At 47.0% G+C, this 21,911-nt stretch overlaps 2 protein-coding genes across 4 annotated transcripts in view; one reads left to right on the forward strand and one right to left on the reverse strand.

The window, feature by feature from the left end:
• The window catches only part of LOC135906318 (arylsulfatase B-like), a 194,007-nt gene that overhangs the window by 83,534 nt on the left and 88,562 nt on the right, over positions 1 to 21,911 (reverse strand). The window lies entirely within an intron of this gene.
• On the forward strand, positions 3,171 to 21,427 carry LOC135906308 (serine/threonine-protein kinase haspin-like). Of its 2 annotated transcripts, none has more exons than XM_070539753.1 (9): positions 3,171 to 3,782; positions 8,008 to 8,111; positions 9,544 to 9,705; positions 10,931 to 10,993; positions 11,220 to 11,320; positions 11,743 to 11,810; positions 14,545 to 14,800; positions 16,189 to 16,285; positions 18,588 to 21,427. In XM_070539753.1, exons 1-9 carry the CDS (start codon positions 3,636 to 3,638, stop codon positions 18,835 to 18,837), a joined length of 1,248 nt encoding a protein of 415 aa, XP_070395854.1. In that variant the 5' UTR covers positions 3,171 to 3,635; the 3' UTR covers positions 18,838 to 21,427. The 2 variants fall into 2 exon arrangements, with proteins under 2 accessions (XP_070395854.1, XP_065293714.1); XM_065437642.1 differs by having other exon boundaries at positions 14,545 to 14,776; positions 18,588 to 21,426.

A 21,911-nucleotide genomic window follows, 5' to 3' on the forward strand; every position in this document is an offset into this window, starting at 1 on the left:
CGTTTCAAACATAAATTGCCGTTAGGCCTACAGACACCTCCCTTAGGAGACGACTTTGAAACTATAACAGCGACAGAGCTTCAAGGCATTGTTAGTTCGTTACCGACGTCAGCCCCCGGTCCAGATGGAATTACAACAGGAATGCTAAAAGTTTTATTTGATTGTGCGCCTCAGGACCTCCTAAACATAATAAATTTCTCTCTCAAAAATGCATGGGTTCCATGAGAGTGGAGAATAGCTAAAATTATTCCATTATTAAAGAAAAAATCAGCAGAGTTGATTTAGACAACATAAGACCGATTTCTCTTACTTCCAATGTTGTCAAATTAATAGAAAGAGTTCTTCATGGCCGCATAACAAATTGTATGCAGGATGATACCCTTCTCAGTCCTTGCCAGATTGGATTTCGTCCCGGTCACGCCATATGGTGCGCCCATGTAGATCTAGAGAGCCGTATTAAACTTGCTCGCCGCAAACGAGAGTACGCAGCTTTGGTAACGCTAGATGTATCAAAAGCATACGACTCTGTAGAACATGGTATTTTATTCGATAAACTTCAGTCTACGAATTTTCCTAAATATATAACCGCTTGGATCTATGAATTTATAAGAGATAGAGAGTTTTATTGTTACCAACACGCTATTTCGACTTCCCAACACAAGCAGACAAGAGGTGTACCACAGGGTTCCGTTCTTTCTCCTATATTATTTAACATTTTGCTAAGCACAATTCCTTTGTCTCCGGAAGTACGTGTTTATGTTTATGCCGACGATATCGCATTTTTTACGTCCGCAAATAATATACATTCACTACAACTGTCGTTGCAGAATTACCTAGGAATGTTTGAGACATGGCTAGAGGGCTTACGTTTGTCGTTAAATATTAGCAAAAGTGCGGTATTAGTTTTCCCATTAACTGCACAGGTGCACACATCTTTACAATACCGACAGGAAATCATTCCCCAAGTTCACGAAGTCAAGTACCTTGGTGTCATTTACGATGGCAAACTCACCTGGCACAGTCACATTGAATATATTAAAACAAAGGAAGAACGAGCCGTGGGTATGCTCCGCCGGCTCAGCCACCGACGCTCTGGACTACGCAGGGATACCTTAATGATGATCTATAAAATATATATTCGGCCCATATTAGAATTCGGCTGCGTAATATTTTCCGGCGGCCCGGCCTACAAAATTAAACCTCTGGTACTTTTAGAAAGAGAAGCTCTACGGTCATGCCTTGGGCTACCTAGATTTGTTGCCAACGTTGTTCTTTATCAGGAAGCTCATATACCCACCCTAGATTGCAGATTCCGCATACTTACGGTTCAGACATTTTTAAAAATTTATGATTATTTCAAAAGGCGTACGCAATATATATATATATATATATATATATATCACTGAACCGTCTGAGTTTTTCCAAGTATCGTGGTCGAGATTCCACAGTCCCCAGGTAATATTCGTTCAAGAACAGTTACAAAAATTGGATGTGTCCCTACACCACGTTTACCATTCAAATGATGCCTTACCAGACCTCAAAATTCAGTTCGATGACATATTTCCAAATCATGCTAAGCTATTACCAAGGCGAGATTTAATTATTATCTTAAACGGCCACCTACACCAGCTAACCACTGACAATGTAATAGCTATAATAGCTACGGACGTTTCTGTGTGGAATGAGAAGGCAGGAGTGGGGATCTTCTCTGAATCTCTTCAGTGGTCTTACTCCCTTCGCCTTCCTGACTTCACACCTATATTTCAGGCAGAATTATTAGCGATAACACTAGCATTACGAAAACTGCCCCAAAATGACCCATTAGCTGTTATTGTGACCGACTCGCTATCTGTATGCACAGCACTAACTGCATCTTTAAATTCAGCAATTCAAAGAACATTTCGTTCGATGGTGCCTCCGTACTTACGAAAAGTACGTTTGCTTTGGGTACCCGGACATCATGGGTTGCATTTGAATGAAATGGCTGATTCTCTGGCACGAGCTTCCCTGAACGGCCCTATCATATCTGTTTTGCCGACATTGGCTTATGTCACCGCGGCTAGGTACAGCAATTTCGCTATATCTCAAAACTCTGCAATATCCGTGCTAACACCCTCTTCAAATTTCCACCATCTTGGCTTCCCATGGAATACTAATTGGTGTCCTTCAAGGCAATTGGAAGTTTCCTTTACAAAATTGAGATGTCGCATACCTCCTCTAAATTTTTACTTACACAGGTCTGGTCTCGCAGTGCCCCCTCTATGTTCTTTTTGCAGTGAGCCTGAAACTATCGAACATTACTTTCTCTCGTGCCGCCGCTTTCTAAGACAAAGAAAACTATTAGAATACTCATTTACTAAACTTAGCCTTTCGCTAACCTCGCCAACCATTCTTTCTTTTGGGGCGACTTCACTGGGATCCAGCCACAGCGATGCTTTTCTGGCAGTTTACAATTTCATCAGAGACACAAAAAGAGTACCTTGCTGAATTTCTAAAATTATCCATAATTTATATTATTTCATTTCTTCACGTTTACTTATTTTATTGGAATTCCTAACAATAATTATTTCAACTTCTAATTTACAGTACTATCGTCCCACGCTCCGCTATACAAATCTAGTTTGTCTCTACTTCTAACCATACGGAAAACCGCCTGCTTCTTGGCCAATCCCCCATAATGGGTACGCGCCACTCTCAAGGCCACAAGACAAGACAAGAAGTGCCGGTTAGTCAGGCGCATCACTAGCGCTTTACGCACGAAGGCCGGTTCGGACTGCTCGAAGGATTTTTGGCTACCGCACCGAGTTCGACCTCTCTCTCCTCGCATAACCTGTCAATAAACGCCTTGACAGAATAATTACACGCAAACACAAAAGATGTCTCGAGTTTGCTCGGTTGGGTGGTAGCAACATTCGCCCGGCATTGCCGCTTGTGATTCTTCAGCGTTAGATTGCTCGAAAATTAAATCAGTCCGTCTCGTAAGACAATGAATGGTTCATACGTCCTTAAGCAATGGCTCATACGGACGTAAACGCGGCCTCCCCATTATGACGACAGAAGAAAAGTGAAATTCTACGATAGAATGACGAGCGGCAACGCAGGCGGCTCCGGAACACGACGCCGAATGCGGCAGCAGCAGCACGAGCGCGTTTGTGCAGTAGCGCTGTGGGAGGAGACGACGACGCTCGAACCATTGCTAACGACGACAGCGTCAGGGAACTCCGACAACGACGGCGCAGGGTACGCATAAACAGCTTAGCTGTAAAAGAACAAGCGGGAGCAAAGGACAGACGGGACCCAAGAGGAAGGCGTCATCGCCGATTGGTGTCGTCCACCCCGTCCTGTGGCAGCGTGCGCAAGCGTCCGAGTGGCGATCGCCGAGCTCGTGCTTGTCCAACGCAATTCGTCGAAGGCGACAGCTGCGTTGCACTGGCCGGACATCGTATAATCGTGAGGCACGCGAAAAAGACGATCGCCCCGCAGCACGAGACCACGCGCACTTGGTAGAGGGCAGAAATTGCGCTGGTTTGGACCAGAAGCCGGGAGCACAAGGACGAAGAAGAAGAAGAAAAGAAGAAGTGTTCGGTGGCACCTGCCCAGTCCTCGGAAGCGCAAGCACAGACCTTTCGACAGTCATGCTCTTCGCCCTCGCAGTTGTCGCCGCAGCATTCCTATTCATGCTCAAGAAGGTCTCCTGGACTGTGGTGAAGAGCACCAGGCTGCTTCTTGGGCATTGCTTTCACTGCCTCATCGAATGCACTGCCATGGACCTCATAAGTCAGGTAAAGCGGATCAAGCTTACGCAAGAACGAGAAGAAAGCATTCGTTTTTAGACGAGATAGACTCGTCCGTTGCCCACCCCGTACGGTTTCTTTTTATCGTTCCTTTTTTTTTACTTTGACTTTTATAAATATCTCCGCAGGCTCCCTTCTACTACGTCCTCCCTTCTGAATGCCCATGATACCATTTTGTTCACCCCTCGCTCGAACTCGCCCTTAGTTTAGGTACATAAACGGCCACCCTAACAGAACCCATGTAAGCATACTCCCACTATCAACAGGGCGTTTCCGCAACCCCGATGCAAGTAGCGTAATCTCATTTTGCCCGAATATACCCCTTTGCGAACTAATGATGTTCGGAACCAGATACTCGACAGCATTCTACTCGAAAACTATAACGGACCAACAATTGTACCAATGAGCGGAAAACAAGTGCACGTTTCCATTAACTAATAGCAACTGCACGAGTGTAGCCTATAAATGGACACTGAAGGAAGATACTAAATCAATTTACACTGCAATGTATTCTTTCAAAACTCTGTTTTCTTTATATTTTGAGGTAATATCGATTAATTATTTAGACTAGAGAATGAAAATGACAGTCTCATCTTCTTTCTCGCAGTTTGACATCATTGTGATGTCAGATTGCATCGCATTTGAGCTTATCCACTTTAGGCTATCTTGGAACAGAACCTTGTGCATCTTACACAGCGTTTCCCACAATATATATACTAGAGGGAACTCTGGCGCTGCGTTCGTTGACCCAACATGGGAATGATGGGAAGCACGTGGATTTCTCTGATCTTCGTGCTTGTGGATTCAAACGTTCTTGTGCCTTTGTATATTTATGTGCATTAATTGCCGTAAATTTCCGAGCAATCTATACCCTTCAAAGTGCAAAAGACGCTGCGAACCCGCACAATCGCTACTAATGGCAACGACTTAGCTTGACGAGGTGGCATAACCGAAACGCGCCATGCGCAACAAGGCACATGCCCGCAATAAATTCGTAAGGGCGTTTCGCATCTCCTATCGATACATGCGTGCCTGGCTTAATCGTTTCAATATCAGGCCTCGGTGCTAGAGGTCCCGTGTTCGAATCCTGCCGTCGGAAAATTTTAATGTTTCTTTCATTATTCACTGCGCAGTACACTGTTGAAAATCAGGAACTTACAAAGCCACAGAGCCGTTTGAAGCCAGAATGACGAAGTTTAGGCAAATCCATGTATTTCGCCATAATGCCCACGCTGGCACAACTGCTCCCATTACCGCCCCCGTAGACACTACCACCAGAGTTCCGTCTAGTAATTATTTTATTGTATCAAACTGTATGCTACGCAATAACTGAGCACCAGCAGACGCCCTCGAAATCCTTGAAGCCATACTGCGTGCTTCCATACGGAAAATACAAGGTGACGTCGCTTCCCGGGGCTTTAAGCTACATTAAGCATGAAATGATTCCAGCTCCCGTTGACGGTTACCTTCAAGTGTCGCCCGCGTGGTTGCTCAATGGCTATGGTGTTGGGCTGCTGAGCACAAAGTCGCGGGATTGAATCCCGGCCACAGCGGCCGCATTACGATGGGGGCAAAATGCGAAAACGTCCATGTGCTTAGATTTAGGTGCACGTTAAAGAACCCCAGGTGGTAGAAATTTCCGGAGTCCTCTACTACGGCGTGCCTCATAATGAGAAAGTGGTTTTAGCACGTAAAACCCCATAATGTTTTAAACTTCAAGTGACCTTAAGCCAGAAGGCAGAGCTTTAACCGGGCACTGAAACGAGAACATCCGGTCATGAAAAGGACATGAAAGGGACAAGCAGTCAAGGCCGCCTTACATACACTAGTTACCCCCCACCCCCAAAGAAGTTAAAAAAGCTATTCCTTCCGAGATCTTTCCAATGTATCTTCAAAATATCCTTCAAGCTGTAACTTCCAGTACGCTGAAGTTTTGTTTGTCATTTCCAATAGCGACGTCCAAAAGGCAGATAGAGAGCCCTATGCGCCTGATTCTCGTCTGTTGGCGCTGAGAAAGAGTTGTATATGCCCTCTTCAACGTCATAGGTCTCGGGGTCCCCGACGCGTACGGCTCATCCGGCCGCGTCCAAGCCGGTGGCGTCCCGCACACCGTGGATGGTTGTTTGACCGAGACGAGTCTTACAATCAGGTTCTGTCTGCGACCGGAAACTATTGCAACCATATGGACCAATGTACACTATGGCGTGGTAAAGGGTGGTGGGGTGTGCCGTTGCCAACATGCACAAGTGTTACAAGTGTTATATGTAATATTGTGTAATATCACAAGTGTTATATGTAATATTGACGTTGCTCTTTTGACTTGATGGCACAGATCAGCGGGTATCATATGCGCTGTAGGGTGCTCTGTTGACTGGATCGCGCAGTTCTGTGGGTATTTAAGTAAGTAGTTCTTCAAAAATAAACCAGTTGTTAGAAAGCGCTCGTCCTTGTGTTGCCCCTATTCTTCGTCCCTGTTTGTTTGCGCACAAAAAGTATCAATATGCACACCCGTTTTAATATTGTGGCTAGTATCTTCTCCAACCAATCCGCTTTGCCGGTAGCCATTGCGTGCTTACAACTACTCCATATAACGGCAGAGCCACATTTCTTTGTTGTTGCGTCATTTCTGTCTTACCGAGCTTTCTTTTCGTGGTTTGAATAACTTCGTTAGTGCCGTAGAAGCCTCGTACACAAATGCAGCTCAGATTAGTGTTTCCCTTTAGGGTCCCTTTAAAGCACGACGCACATGGCACAACGCGGCGTCCGATATGACGTGAGAACGCGTCCGAAAGGTGGCTGTTCCGATTGCTGGAACACGCTGAAAACTGTTGGACCCCGTTGGCTACTCGAGGAATGTGGTTTTTGATAGCGAAGTTCACGTCGCACTACATGTCATGCGGGGATCTGTACCTTGTGTCTCCTCTTTGCAGCTTTACATAAGACAGTGTGGAACGACTGCTGCTAAACAGAGCTATTGTAGTTTATCCGACAGATACACTTCCCCAGAATTTTTATTTTTTAAAGCGTGCCCCTCGCCTCTTTTCTGGGACTCTGTGTTTTGGCATGCGCCCTGTACCAGTGGCGACGGCTCTCCCGCATGCGGGCACACCGTACGAGAGCTCTCGTTGTCCGAAGTCAGCTATCAGCCGCAGAACCATACCAAGGTCGTCCTGAAGACAACGCAGAGGATACCGACACCGCCTTCACGTCGACCTCTCGCACGGAGTTCCTAGAAGACGACGATCGGCTGGTTGGTCTTCAAGGCAACATTTTCTTCGCAACATTTTCGAGCGCAGCGTTGAGCGTCGGCGTGCCTCGGCAGCGTAGCCGAGCGAACGAGCGCAGCGAAAGCGAGAGTGAAGCCAGAGCGTGGAAGAAAGTGGAGGAGGAGGCTGCAGTGGAAGAATACCTTCTAGACTAGTAGAAGGTGTTGAGCGGAAGCATGAAGACGACAGCAGTGGAAGCCACCTTGAAATACCACCATAAGCCGATCATGTCCGCCCATCCTTATTTATTTAGGGACCTTACGCACCCTCTGATTCGACGGCACCGGCTGTGCGGGGATAAATAGAACCAGAAAGGTCGACTTCGCGCATAGCGTTCACCGCAAGCGCTTCCCGGCGAAGATTACGGTTGCATCAGCTGCAGTTGCCTGGAAGCGGCAACTGTGTGGCCGGTCTATACATTGCGTCGCGCACCAGTCGGTGCGGTGATCGCTGCGATGTCTCATTATATCGCGACATGAGAACACGTATAGAGCTGAGCAGAAATTTCGCATTAGGCAGTATGGGAATCGTCGGTGATCTTTCTGACTCCCGTCCCACAGCGTCAAGCTCTACTTCTTGAGGCACAGCAATCCAAGCATGCACGCGTAATGCGAAGACTAGGCTTCGCATTACGCGTGCGGCCAGTTTTTCTTCATGCGCCCTCTGTTCCCCTTCTTCTCGTCTATCACAAGAAATTGGTTCGGGAGTCATCGAATCTATCTATCTATCTATCTATCTATCTATCTATCTATCTATCTATCTATCTATCTATCTATCTATCTATCTATCTATCTATCTATCTATCTATCTATCTATCTATCTATCTATCTATCTATCTATCTATCTATCTATCTATCTATCTTTTTGTTTGTTTGCTTGTTTTCTTGCTTGCTTGCGTGTTTGTTTTGCTTTTCAACGTACCCTGTAAACGCTTTTCTTGCCCACAGGGCTCTGAACACCTGTCTGCGAACATAGACGAAGCGTTCGCAAGCCTGCTCGCAGCCTGCGGTCAGCAGTCATTCGCGACGTTTGACCAGCTCTTCAACCACATGTACGCGGTCTCGGTAACATTTTATCGCATCTTCGTACAAATTGTAGCGGGAACTTCATAAGAACAAAACACTTATTTGTTGCATTAGCCAATGCTTCTAAACTAACTCTTATCTTCCATGTATTTTTCCTTCATTGACATAGCTTTATTTGAAGCCAAGTTACTTTCTCCTGTAAGAATATTTATTTTTTTACTGTGCTGCGACGATCAATATTTGCTTCGCGTAATGTTCGGGTTGTGGGATCGGCTCCTACCTGCGACAATCTTTTGTTTTTTTTCATCCACTCTGATTTCGCTTTAATTTATCATTCCTACACTTCAAATAAAACTACAAATAACATCTCTTGTGCTTTTCTCGGCTTCGTTTCTGCTGGCTTCATAAGGTTATTATTTGCAGAACAATAATGCAGAAAGGTGTCCCACTTAACACTGTTAGAAGATCGTCCTGATAGAGAAATTAAATACATATATATTTCATTCCAATACGATTCAATTTGTTTTCCATAAGATCTACTGAAGGCCACTTTCGGTAAAAAACGGAATCAACCGATTGATAGGAACCCAGATTCCTCTACTAGGCAATGTGTAACCAAGCAGAAAACTACACTTGAGTTGCATTGTCAATAGCGGAACATAGAGCAGGGAAAGAAAAGAGAAAGAAAGGAAAATGTCACAGCTTCGCCCGAAAGGCGAAGCACCGATTGTGATATCAAGCTAGTACAGAGCTATACGGCGGTATAGGCCGGTGTAGAATCCTACACCGGCGGCCACGAGGGCCGTAACTTGAAAGTGATCTAAGATTAGTACATGCCTAGGTGCGCCGAGAGCCTATAGTTTTGTGTGTGCTGAGTTCTCGCCGCTGAGTTCGCTTTGAAGCGAGATGCAGAACGAAGGCCAATTCGCTCGCTGCTGCTGCCGCTCTTCCTCGTGCTAGCATTTTGACAGCAAGAGTCCGTGGTACTCATTGAGTGATATAAGCTTATGTTTGCCAGTACGGACGCGACAGCATGCTTGTCACATTAATTAACGGCCGATAAGGCTACTATCAGTACTTCGTATAGCTGTCTACTAATTTGGTATCGCAATCGATATTTCGTCGTTTGTGCAAAACTTCTACTTTTTCGTTAATTATTGTTCTAGTGCTTCGAATTATCGATACATTCATCTTCCTTACAATGACAGCTCTTTGTTTGCTCGTTTGCAGGCTACCAGCTAGTTCACTTGGTTAGCTTACTTGGAAGACTAATTTTCAGAATGTTTGGAGGGGGTACGGAGAATTTTCTTTTGATGGTGAAGTCTTCTTTCTGAATATAACAAGAAAAAGCGAGCGGGTGTTGGAATTGACAGCGCAGTGAGGAATGGTAAACTAAAATTATATTTCCTCCATTGTATCTTACACATTGGCCACTTACTTTCTCTCTCACTTCTCAAGTGTATTAAAGGAGGAAGACAAGTTCGAGAAGATTGCCGAGGGCAAGAACTCGGAGGTCTTCCGCATCCAGACTTATACGGGCGACAGCGTACTCAAGGTGGTGAAGCTCGGCTACACGCAAGAGTCGCAGCATCGCCTCTTGACCGAAATGAAGATAGCCTCGTGAGTGCGCATGCCATCGACTGTGCTTAGTTTAGTGCAGTTCACAGCGCATACGCCAGCGCTGCGGCGACAGGGAGTGATGCTGGCGGCGATGCAAGGTGCGCTGTGAACATTCCGATCACGATAAACCGATATCGCCCTTTAGCGAATTGTCCATCCGCATCGGACCATTATGAACCCTGACGAAATGTACTCCCCCGGCGGCACGCGTATTAACCCTTTTCGCGGCGATCCCGTGGGCGCTGCCATGTTTGATCACGTGGTGGCGCGCGTCTATTGCTTCCCTCAACTGCCTCCATGGCCCCCGCGTTTACAATGTGTGTGTGCATTTATTGTGCATATACGGCGCGCAAATATTCAGTTATGCGCCCGCACACTTATTGCGCTTTGGCGATAGAGTGCGCGTAAGATGACGTGCCAGTTGGAGATGTGTGTAGATACTGCGCGCGAAACGAACTACGACAGGAATGGACGATACTCCCTTTGTCGTTGTTTAACGAGCGGTACTCGCCCTTGTCGACGGTCCGGGGCAGAATTACTTTGATAGAGCGCTAGTGATACAACGCTGGCGGATGAACAAATTTCTGTATCCTCGAGGAGAGCCGTACATGTCGGAAGTGGCGGTAACACGTACGGAAAATTTCAGCAACGGTCCGCGAACTTGGCTACACAGATCCATTCCATACTTTATTTGCATGCTTTATAGTTGCATGTCGGACGCCTGATCGCACATAAGCAAGGTGGAAGCGGTAATACAGGTGTTCTGTGGCGTTAATGGTTTCGTATCCGTGCGCTCTCGCTGAGGCGACATGCGGCGCGCCGCCGAAAGTGCCATCTCGTTTCTCCAGCACAAACTGCTCCGCGAAAAGGGTCAATAGCACGGCCGCGAGGACCTTATCTTGAAAGCGATCTGCGAAACTGGCAGTGCGCTGCATTTGCTGAGAGCTCCGTGAGCGCTGTGTTTTCGCGTTGAATGGACAGTCAGCACGAAGCAAAAATCATTCGTTGGTGCGGGCTCTGTCTTGCAAACGATCGTCTTACATAACGGACGTACGGTTTTCTCGTTGGGTAAGCACAGAAGTGCTTACGCGTTTAAAACAAACACAGGTCTGTACTATGTACGCCTGCTGTATAGAAAGACTGTCACCAACACATTTCTTTGTGAGATCATGCAGTGAACGTCACAGATTTTTCTTATCTCGGCGTCTGTATTCCGGTCCTGCAGGAGGCTCACAGCGCTAAGAGACAGGCTGGACTTCTTCACGAAGGGCTTCGTCGAAGTCAAGAGGTAAGAAAAAGGCTCGCGTCACGAGGGCATTCCATGTAGCCAAGTGCCTAGAAGGTGTGCGTCAGTCTGCTTGTATATCCTAACGCGGGGTTTCGACAGCGGAAGTTAGGTACGCACAAATCGAAAGGTCAAACGTCTAATTGCGTGCGTTGTATGGCGAACATTTCGCATTATCGAACATGAATTTTCACGATGCGTGGTATCTGCGTTTTCTTTTTCATCGCAGCGTCACTTGCGTGTTCGACAAATGCCCCGCAGAACTCCTCGAGGCCCGAGAACGAGCAACCCGAACGCTACATGATGAGCGCCGAGACGGAAATGAGTCGGGTGAGGAAAGAAAGGAAGACTCAAAGCCGGTTTGTCGTCTGGCACAGTGAGATTTGTCTACATTTACAATAGTACCACACACCAGAGTGGAAGGTGCACGAGAAGCGCATGACGCTTCAGACTGTTCAGTCGGCGCTATGAGGCGGGTGGACGCTCGGTGCATGGAAGGTCACGTGCACTGGAACGATCGCGCTACTTATTTTGGCTAACGGCAGCTGTTGCGGTATCTCAGCAAAACGGTATCGGAGGCAGTAAATCATACCATCTAGAGCAGCCGCTTTTTCCTAAAGGTGTGAAGGAGACATCGGGTGGTCGCAAATACAAAAAATATCTATGTAGATAAATCTCGAAACTTAAATCACTAACTGAGCCAGTGTACATATCTTCATGTCAGTACTGAGCCTTCGTCATATCCTTCGCAGCTCGAACACCACGAGCGTACCTGGTCTGGCATATGTCCTACGGCGGCGTTCCTCTCGACAAGATCGAGGTGGGTGCGTGGTTTATGATGAATTCACTCGCCCTTTAGACCAGAATGATGTGCTCTCGCTTGCAAGTGCGCTCTTTATCTTGGCCCTGGTGCCCAGCTGTCAGTCTGGACTGTGTTGCATGACGGGGCAGCCGAAGACAAAGCCATGGCGAGCGAACAGTAGCAGCAATCACGTTCTAAGAAGAGACTGAGCACTATCGCAGCTCTTTTGCTTTTCCGGCCAGTTCCCGCATGCCTCGGCAAAAATATCCAAAGATAGTGCAATGCCCGGCCGACCCGCGGCGGAGGTGGCGAAGGCGTAAGCAGTCCACACACGTGGTCCGATCCCGAAGATTGTGCAGTGCTGGACCAGAGTGGAAGGGCACTGAGTTTGTTTTTTTCTCTTCTTTTCTTGAATGGGATGGCTGCACTGTATTCGACGTCAGAGCCACCGTATCTTTGTTAAGCCGCGGTTGACAGCTTGTTGCCAAGCAGCTGACGCAAATACGTTGTTTGAAACAGAGTGAGTATGTGTTTAGTGGTACGCGCTCCTAATGACATAACGCGCTCTGACAGTTCTTTTTATACCACATCGATAATCCTCCGCATTCTCACTAACGCTATCATTATAACGCCGTCTGTGTGGTGCTTTTCTATTGAAAAGGCTACGGGCATATCCGGCCGGCCTGAGAAGTATATGGCCTGTCTGAAAGGAGATTAACAAAAGCACCTCCGTCAATGCATGTTTACGTTAATAGCACAAGAAAGACAAGAACTGCAGATAAAACGACGGAACAAGCGCCAAGTCCGAACTAAGCTTTCTTCCGTATACGAAACGCGCTTTCTAAATAGTTGGAACAAAAATTTCGCCAAAATGTACTTTCCTTCGAGAAATGGTTGCATTAACTGCTGTGAGACAAAATTACACAGTACTGGGCGTGATATCTTTGTCTCTGGCCGGCCAGTCTACGTTTCCGTTCATAATGTGAAATTAGTGGTCCCCACGATGCAGTGACACGTGCACCAAGAAGCACGATGACGTAGCATTGTCGTCTGCAGCGCTTGTCTCTAATGAACGCGTTTTTTAACTCTACGAACATTTCAGGGACACTTCAAAGAAAGACTGGGTCGAGGTGTATCAGTAAATCACCCCTCTACTTAACGTCAGAAACCAGTCTTACATTGAGAATAAGCCTGGTGGCTTGGTAAGACAGAAAGAACCTAGGGCAAGTGAAGGTGCCATGACGTCATCAATTGGGACGGCGTCTAATCGTGCCTGCAGATTTTTTAATTATTTTTTGTTGTTATCGTTAAAGATACAGAATGTCACCTACATGACCCAAAGAGAGCGACTTTCGACAACCTTTACTGAGACATACCAAATGAATTCGAAAGAAAAATTCAAATCTCCCACGCCACACTGACGTACCGGCACCAGATTTTGGAGTCAAAAATGAAAAAAAAAAGGAGAAGTGGAACTGTGGCCTTTTTCACTTCTTACCCATCCGGGGCAAAGCAGAAGGGTGGGTCTAAAAATTAATCTGCAGAAAACCAAAGTAATGCCTAACAGTCTCGGGAAGAGAACAGCAGTTTACGATAGGTCGCGAGTCACTGGAAGCGGTAAAGGAATACATCTACTTGGGGCAGCTAGTGACAGCGGATCCGGATCACGAGACTCAAATAATCAGAAGAATGAGAATGGGCTGGGGTGCCTTTGGCAGGCATTCTCAGATCATGGACAGCAGGTTGCCATTATCCCTCAAAAGAAAGGTGTATAACAGCTGTGTCTTACCAATACTCACGCATGGGACAGAAACCTGGAGGCTTACGAAAACGTTCCTACTTAAATTGAGGACGACGCAACGAACTATGGAAAGAACAATGATAGGTGTAACGTTAAGGGATAAGAAGAGAGCAGATTGGGTGAGGGAGCAACCGCGAGTTAATGACATCTTAGCTGAAATCAAGCAAAAGATATGGGCATGGGCAGAGCATGTAATGAGGAGGGAAGATAACCGATGGTCATTAAGAGTTATGGAATGAATTCCAAGGGAAGGGAAGCGTAGCAGGTGGCGATAGAAAGTTAGGTGGGCGGATGAGATTAAGAAGTTTACAGGGACAACATGGCCACAATCAACACATGACCGGGGTAGTTGGAGAAGTATGGGACAGGCCTTTGCTCTGCAGTGGGCGTAACCGGGATGATGATGATGATGATGATGATGATGATGTTTTCTTTCATTGGAAGTCTCCATATAAAGGTGCAACTTACTTTTGAATATTCCGAGTGTAGAGATAAAAATGTACCAATAAATCAATATATTAGGGAGGGGCTTGAAGAGAGTTTCGACGAGTTTATCGGTGTCACTGCTGTTAGTGTTGAATCTAACACCAGAAGGCCCTCAAGTTAATAACAGCCAGCACATCTACTTGTGACAGGTATTTCATTTCATTAACATGATATTACGCATCGTGTTCCATAGATGTCATTCAATCAATTAATGTTTGTAATAACGACGACCAGTCTGACCTAAATATTTATGCTGCAGGTTGTTTTTTTTTCTTCAGTGCTCGCGCCGTGTTTCTGTAAAGACAAACGAACTTTCAGCCTTTAAAACGGCTCAATCATAATTCGACACTGGAAATGCTTATGATCAACATTCCGGAAAATTAAGAAAGAAAGAATTGGGATATCAAAGATTATTATATCAGCATAACTTATTTAGTTCTTCTAACTCCTTTTCCTGCGCTACAGTTGAAGAGGCCGCTAAACCTCTGGAGCGTCCTGCACCAGGTGGCGATGTCCCTGGCCGTGGCCGAAGAGGCACTGCAATTCGAACACCGGGCACTCTTGCTGCGTCGTGTGCTCGTCAAGTACACGCACGAGTACGCCTCCCGCTACACCATCCACGGCCGCGACTATGTCATCGAGACGTGGTTTCTGGAGGCCTGCATCTTGGGCGGAGCCTCGGCTCGTCTCAGCGATGGTCAGTCTTGCGGCCAGAGTGCAGGCGAGAACGCTCGATTAGGCTTTGGAACGAGGTAGCGCCGTCGTTGCACTGACAGCGCGAGCACCCGCAATAGAGACAGATATATAAAGCAAGGAACGGAAAGGCAGGGAGGTCAACCAGGCGAGCGTCCGGCTTGCTACCCTGCAGTGCAGTTAAGTGAAATGGAGATAACTGTCCGTTGCGTAATTGTTACAGTATCGGACTTCTGTGCTAGACGTCCCCTGTTCTAACCCCGCCTTCAAACAATTTTATTTATCTATTCAAATACCTGTACGCACACATATACATCTGGAACACCAAGGCGACCAGTGGGGACAGGGGCATTAACCCAGTAGCACAAACCTTCTGATATCTTCAGGCGGCACTATCTTCAAGATCGGCCGCCTAAAGAGGTTAGCAAATGGCCCGATACGAAACGCGGAGGGTAGCTCGCTATAAGAAAGACATTGTCTTCAAGACATCAACGGCGGTAACTCAGACCGCTCGATCTGTGTGCCGGTCCTTCCGTGTGCAGCTCGTCATGCCGCTGTGGTCACACTGTCCACGAACCACGGTCGTCATTTGAGAAATGTTATCCAAATTCATCCCATCCAATTGTCATTCATATGTTCTCCATCCCGTAAGGGAGTGCAGAGCACAGCGTAAGCTCACCATTTCTTTTCTTCAAAGCACTATATCTATTCACTCATGGAACGGTCATTCATGTCGAGTAACTAACATGTCACACCTCATAATCATCTTTCACGTCGGAGAACTCACTCCTTTCGTAATACATCAACGGTTGATAACTGTGGCATTATCACAGTTCACGACAGCATGACAACGATGGAATGACGGAGGAGGAATGACATCGATGAATCACGGTGTGTCGACGACGGAAAGGCAATTGGATCACGTTTCTCAAATGATGACGATTGTATATTGGCAGTGTGACCATGACGGCACTACGCAACGCCATGATGTCTACGATGGCGAGACGCGATGGTACGACGAGCTAGACACGGACGGACGGACGGACGGACGGACGGACAGGCAGGCAGGCAGGCAGGCAGGCAGACAGATAGACCAAATGACTAACCGACCAACCGATCGACCGACCGACTGAGTGAGCGAACTCCATTAAAGCCTCCTTTGTACTTCTGCCCTTTCGATTATAATTTTTACATTCTTTATTTAACATGCGGCGCTCGTGGTACTTCAGGTCAGGCATTGAACTCTTTACATGTTCAGCATTTCTCGGGCGAATTACAGCAGCAAGCGTACCAAAGAAAAAAAATTATGCGTCCTTCGACACTTCCTTTTCTGAGATCTGGGGAACTGCCACTTGACATAAAAGGTGTTCTTTGTACTTGTTGCTCTTTGAGGCAAATTTTCTTCTGCCGTCGCAGGCGACACACCGGTCTTCACGGTGATCAAGCACGATTCACACGAGCCGATGGAGCGTCACCTTCTCAACGTCGACATTAATATGAAGATAGTAATCAGGTAATATACGCACTTTCCTGTGCCTTATAGTCGCGAGCAAAAGTTTGTGGACCAAAAGTAGCGTGTCTTTTTTTAATAGCGCACGAACTACGCGCGCGTTTTCGTCTAATACAATGTACAAAACAGATTCCAGGCCGTGGAGCTGCTCTAGAAGATATCTTCATTTTTTCCTGATGCCGTGGTCTGCAAACATTTACTCGCGACTGTACGTTGTTACCAACTGACCTTACAATAAGTAGGAACAGCGGGGTAATCGACAGCTCCTGGCTCGCTGTTTTTACTGTTTATAACTGCTCCGGTGTGTCGTTCGGTACTCGGCATTCGTAATTTACTTAGCAAGTTAGCGTACTAATAAATGCCATTTGGACTTCGTGCAGGGCGTCTCGCCTTTGTTGTTAGTTTGACGCTTAGCTTTATTGCGTGCAGCGTGTATGTCTGCGAGTGTGCGTTCTGTATGTGTGATCGCTGTGTGTGTTCCGTGACTATCGTCCTACAGCTGAAGTGACGCAGCAGGCGTTCAGCCAGGCTCACGTCTACAGCTTATCATTGCAGCCACAATATTTTTCCTTTTTTTTATCCCTGCGTATCTGTCCACGCCTTTTATGTATACACCGCATATACTCCATGGACAAATGTCGCTGACACGCGCTTATTTCCTATGTTCTAACGCGGTTCATACATTTCTGAACAAGCTACACGGGCATTAGCCGAGAAAAAGGGTAAACACGCACGTCCACAACTTCCCTATACAAAATATGTTGACATAGTCTATGACATATTTCTATCAACATAAAAATGTTGATAGAAATACGTTGATAGTTCGTCGAGCTTTCTGACGGGGGCAGTTACAAGCACGTCGTAGAGTTTTGCCTCGTTTGTAAATACAGCGCGACGCGCACTCAAAAGAAGCACGCACTCAGTGTTCGATCCCGCAGAGCTGTTTATGGCACGGAGAACCCTTAGACCCGTTTATATAGGTATCAGCTGCCTAACGCTTCCCCTAGCCATTTATTAGTTGCCTTTAGTGTTTTAAAACGAAGCTTTGTTTACGAGCTCCCCCGAGCTCTGGCCGAAGGTGGCTGCAGCGAGGTGCAACTGAGGTCTTGTCGAGTAGCTTACCCGCAGGACAGCACACGACTGCACAATGTCACAATCTCCAGTAGCGCGCTGACCCTGGCCCGGGTATACTGTGTCATATAGCAAAGCGAGCCCACGCCGTAGACTGTGTAACGCGTGGACAAGTGAGTAATGTTTCGGGGCTGTCCGCGTCTTGCCGTCTGCTGTGGTAGGCAGCTAATCGCTGCGAGGCGAAACGCTGGGCAGAATAGAATCGATTGCGTGGCCTTTATTTAACCGCTTCGCGATAGCTTCGCTTCTCAAGTTTCAACATTTGGGTCAAATCTGCGTACATTTCTTCATGCGTGGCTAACTTGAATAAGCGCTGCGTTTGCTATAAGTTTTGATCACTTGGCGATTCCCGTTGAGAATAAACCGTACGCACATATGTATTAATTTTAATATCAACACAATCATTACTAAATGAGAAATGTGCTAAAGTGTAGAGGCGCTAAGATGACTTCATTAGAGCCACAGCGCAAAAGCGACTTGTTGCCTGTATCCCGATATCCTCTTTATAGTACGTTGTCAGAAGTGCTACAGGTGTACATCTTTTTTGATATATTTTGCATATCGTCACCTAACAAAATGAGTTGTACGGAAGTTCTTAAGGTTGACGAAGGCAGAATTGAAGGGTTGTAGGCATCGAGTTGCAAGCAATGTACGCGTCTGCGCGCGTGCGTGCGTGCGTGCGTGCGTGCGTGCGTGCGTGCGTACACACACACACACACACACACACAAACACACACGCACGTACAATGTACACCTGCACGCAATGCGTACAGCGCAGACACCTCCGAGCGTGCACGTATGTACTGTGATGTACGCACTACGTGCACGTGTACATTGTACATTCGAGCGTGTACATATCACACAAACAGCACTCCGGGTCTGACCTGCATAACTTTCAAAACAGTGTGGTCCAACGCCGTGTGCCGCCTCGCACAGTTTCTTTATCGCTTCATATCAACTTTTCTGTCCCTTGCCTACATTTTTTTCATGTTATTGCAATCTTCACCGTGGCCGCGAGACAGTTCAGCCGTCAGCCTTGAAGTGGAACCGTTTCGATGCCCACAGCCTCTCCTTCTTCCTTTCCTAAAGAATATTACTTATTGAATTAATGTTTTATTTTTGATAGGATGGCTTGATCTTTTCTAACACTGTGAAAAAACTGCTACTGGTACAGGAACGACTGGCGCGCATTCCACCCTCTCACCAACCGCCTATGGCTGCGCTACGTGACCAAAGAACTGCGTTGGCTATACAAGCACAGATTTGGCACCGACATGAACGAATTCGAGACACCCTTCTGGTGGGATATTGGCCGCTGGAAGACGAAGCTATTCCAGTACTCTTCGCTAGCCGAGTTCGTCGAAAACCTCCCCCACGTCCGAGCGCAAAGACGCCAAGGGGGCTTGACGACGACGACGGGTTGACTGCGGGAGGAGAAACACGTTTGCTCGAAATTCTTTCGGCAATATTGGTACAGCCTGTCTTGTTCCCTTGGTATAACACTTTTGCAATGCGCTTGGTGTACCTTTGATGTCTGCGAAAGTCCACTCACCAGCAGAGCGCCAACTACTCTGCTTGTGTCTGGACTTCTTACAAACAATTGTCATTTGTTTGTCAAAAAGGGTACACTCACTCAGCTTTGCAGCCCGGTTAAGACTTATATGCACACTTAACCGTCTTTCGAACGAAACTGATGCCCAATACCAAGCTGAGTGGTATTCAACTTCAGCCTGCCGTGCTTTCCTTTTTAAACAGTTTTGTTGCGATACCGGTATACTTCTTATGTTTGTCAAAAAGCCACTCGTGTTTAGAATGGGAGAACGCGGCCTGGACCACCTTTCGACGAAGTTGACGCTATATCATAAGGTGAGTCACTACTGCCCCAGCCTGTCCTGCACCTTTCGTTATGGATTTGTAACGTTCGTCGAACCCTTGACGTTTATCGAACGTCCACTCGCCACGACTGTGCGAGAGTGTATGGGACCTTTTCAGGGCGATCTGCGGACGCCACCAGACTTGGTCACGTCGTGAGGCGTCCATGGCTTGTCTCAGCTGTCTCCGTTGCCTCCGCCTTTTCAGTGGTTGTGCATGACGCCCCGGTGCGGATAAGCAAACCGTTACTTGACCGTGTGTCGTAGGCGGTGACTGGGTGGATGACGCGCGAAGCTTTGGCCACAGATTCTGAGGACACGCAAGCGCTTTTGCAAATTATTGTGCCTTGTCCGAACGGCGCGAGCAGCGTGTACATGCGGTGCTTGCACTTTAAATGAAATTCCGGGATTTTACGCGCCAAAACCGCCAGTTCATTACGAGGCATGCCGCAGTGAAGGATTGACCACCTTGTGGTTCCTTAGCATGCACCCAATGCACGGCACACGGGCGTTTTTGCATTTTTCCCCAATGTAGAAAGGCCGGGATTCGATCCCGCGCCTTCGGGCTAATGTAGCGCAGCGCCATAGCCACTATACGTCACCACGGCAGGTTGAACTTGCACTGGAAGCGGGGCTGGAAATGCTGTCCGTGCTGCGCAAACTTTCCGCTCGTGAATTAAATTAATGTCTGTGTATTTTGCTCTTCATTCTTTATTTGGTTAACACTTTGAAACAGCGGCGTGTCATATTTCCGGTTCGGTGAAATTCCTGGGTGCAGTCACTATCTGACTTGCGACCGATGTTGTTCTTGCTGCGCAGAATGCTTGGAACGCATATGTTCTTCACTCTCTAATAGCATGTAGCACAGACATATTATGGCTGCTCACTGGCTTACTCTGTGGACCGTTAAGAAAGCGCTCAGTAACAGACAATCGTGTGTTGTCGATGTAGTCACCGTCAGCCATGCTTTGTGGGGTTCTCACCCGTGCTCTTGGAACATTTTTGATACTGTGCGAAAAATTTACTATGGCCGGAAGCGGCATTACTCCCTTTGTCACACTGTAACGAGCGATGTACTCACTGTTGCCGACCTTATTGGGTTGAAGTGCTTTCTTTGGAGGTTAGCGGGACAACGCTGACGGATGTGTGATGTGATAACTTTATTTGGAATCCGGCGATTGGGAGGCCCGGGCCTGGGGCCGCCTAGATGGGCACTGGGAGCTGCTGCTCCCGTGCGGCTTCCTTGGCTCGCTGGACGGCCGAAAGTTGGTCTTGATGTTCTGAGCTGAGCAGCACGGCCGACCACCGCGCCCGTAGATTTTCTGAGGACACTGCCATTTTATTTTGGTATATTTCACATCCCCACAACATGTGTTGAAGAGTGGCTCTAACAGACTTGCATAGCTTGCACACATCGCTCTCGTATATATCGGGGTAGAAAGTATTTAGTTGCACGGGACTCGTATAAGTTTCTGTTTGAAGTCACCTCCAAGTAACGGATGGGTGAATTATATTATCCTCGAGGAAAGCCGTGCCTCGCGAAAGTCAGGCGACACAGTCGGTCATTATGCAGCAGTGGTCCGTGGAATTGGTCACGCAGATTCGTTCCATTCCTTGATATGCCAGTCGCTGTTTTGCCTATTGCCCACGTCTTCATTAAGAGCAAAAGCGAACTGCTCCGCTACCATCAAGGGTCTGTCTGTAGGCAGCGAGCATGGGCTTCCAAGGGGCGCGGTTCCTCGTTCGGTCATAGGATGCGCATCGAGGCTCCCAATACTCGACACGACTTTCATTCGAGTTAATGTGCAAATACGCTTCTTGTTCTTGTTTTTCTTTTTATTTATTTTCCTATGCGTTGGAATGCTTATCAAGCGCACAAGGAGTAGCTCTGCTCTCATGCGCCCTTGGAATCGCAGAATTGAAATTGCAAGAAGGTAAGACGTTTTTCTTCTTTTTTGTTTTCTTTGGTTGTTTTTTTTTTCTTTCCTTCTTTGTACTGTTCTGGGTATGTTCAAAAAAGTGAGGTACTGCATAAATGAACTTAGCACGCCGAGAAACGGGTGGCCGCATATTTCAGATATCTCCTGTACTGGCGCGTTTGGGTGCGTTTTAAGAACTATGCATTCATATAGCACACCTGACGCCATCTTCCCATGTCTACGCCTGACTTGACATCTACATCGCTTTGCTTTCTGACACTTCCCCTTTGCACTAACCATCTGTATTAAACATTTATGAAAATGTGTATGAGTATTACTTCGTCTGTTGTTTGTTCAAAACCACATGTTCGTATAGGGAATCGCTTGTGGTTTCAGCGTAGAGAGATGCTTACGGCAAATATGCAGCCGAAATTCCTACCTTGATGGTGTGTCAGTGCGTGTTTGTCCTTCGACAAGTGATTACCCCGTCGTAGGAAAAATTTCAACTGAAGACAGCCCGCCTGCAATTTAGACATTAGCCTTTAATCTGAACAACCCCAAAAAGACAGACGGAGGCGAGCATGGCATGCGGTGCCTCAACGCCAGAAATCGGAGGTCATCTTATTGCGCCGACCACCGCCTTTGCCTTGGTTCCATTCTCCAGATATTATTGTTTTACAGGAAACTTGGCTTGTTGCTGGTCAGACT

This window comes from Dermacentor albipictus, chromosome 5 (genome assembly GCF_038994185.2).
Source record: "Dermacentor albipictus isolate Rhodes 1998 colony chromosome 5, USDA_Dalb.pri_finalv2, whole genome shotgun sequence".
NCBI lineage: Eukaryota > Metazoa > Arthropoda > Arachnida > Ixodida > Ixodidae > Dermacentor > Dermacentor albipictus.

Coding starts and splice junctions, on each gene's coding strand:
- LOC135906308 (XM_070539753.1), top strand. CDS start 3,636: ATGCTCTTCGCCCTCGCAGTTGTCGCCGCAGCATTCCTATTCATGCTC. Junction 11,321..11,742: donor CCGAGACGGAAATGAGTCGG/GTGAGGAAAGAA, acceptor TATCCTTCGCAG/CTCGAACACCACGAGCGTAC. Junction 11,811..14,544: donor TTCCTCTCGACAAGATCGAG/GTGGGTGCGTGG, acceptor CCTGCGCTACAG/TTGAAGAGGCCGCTAAACCT.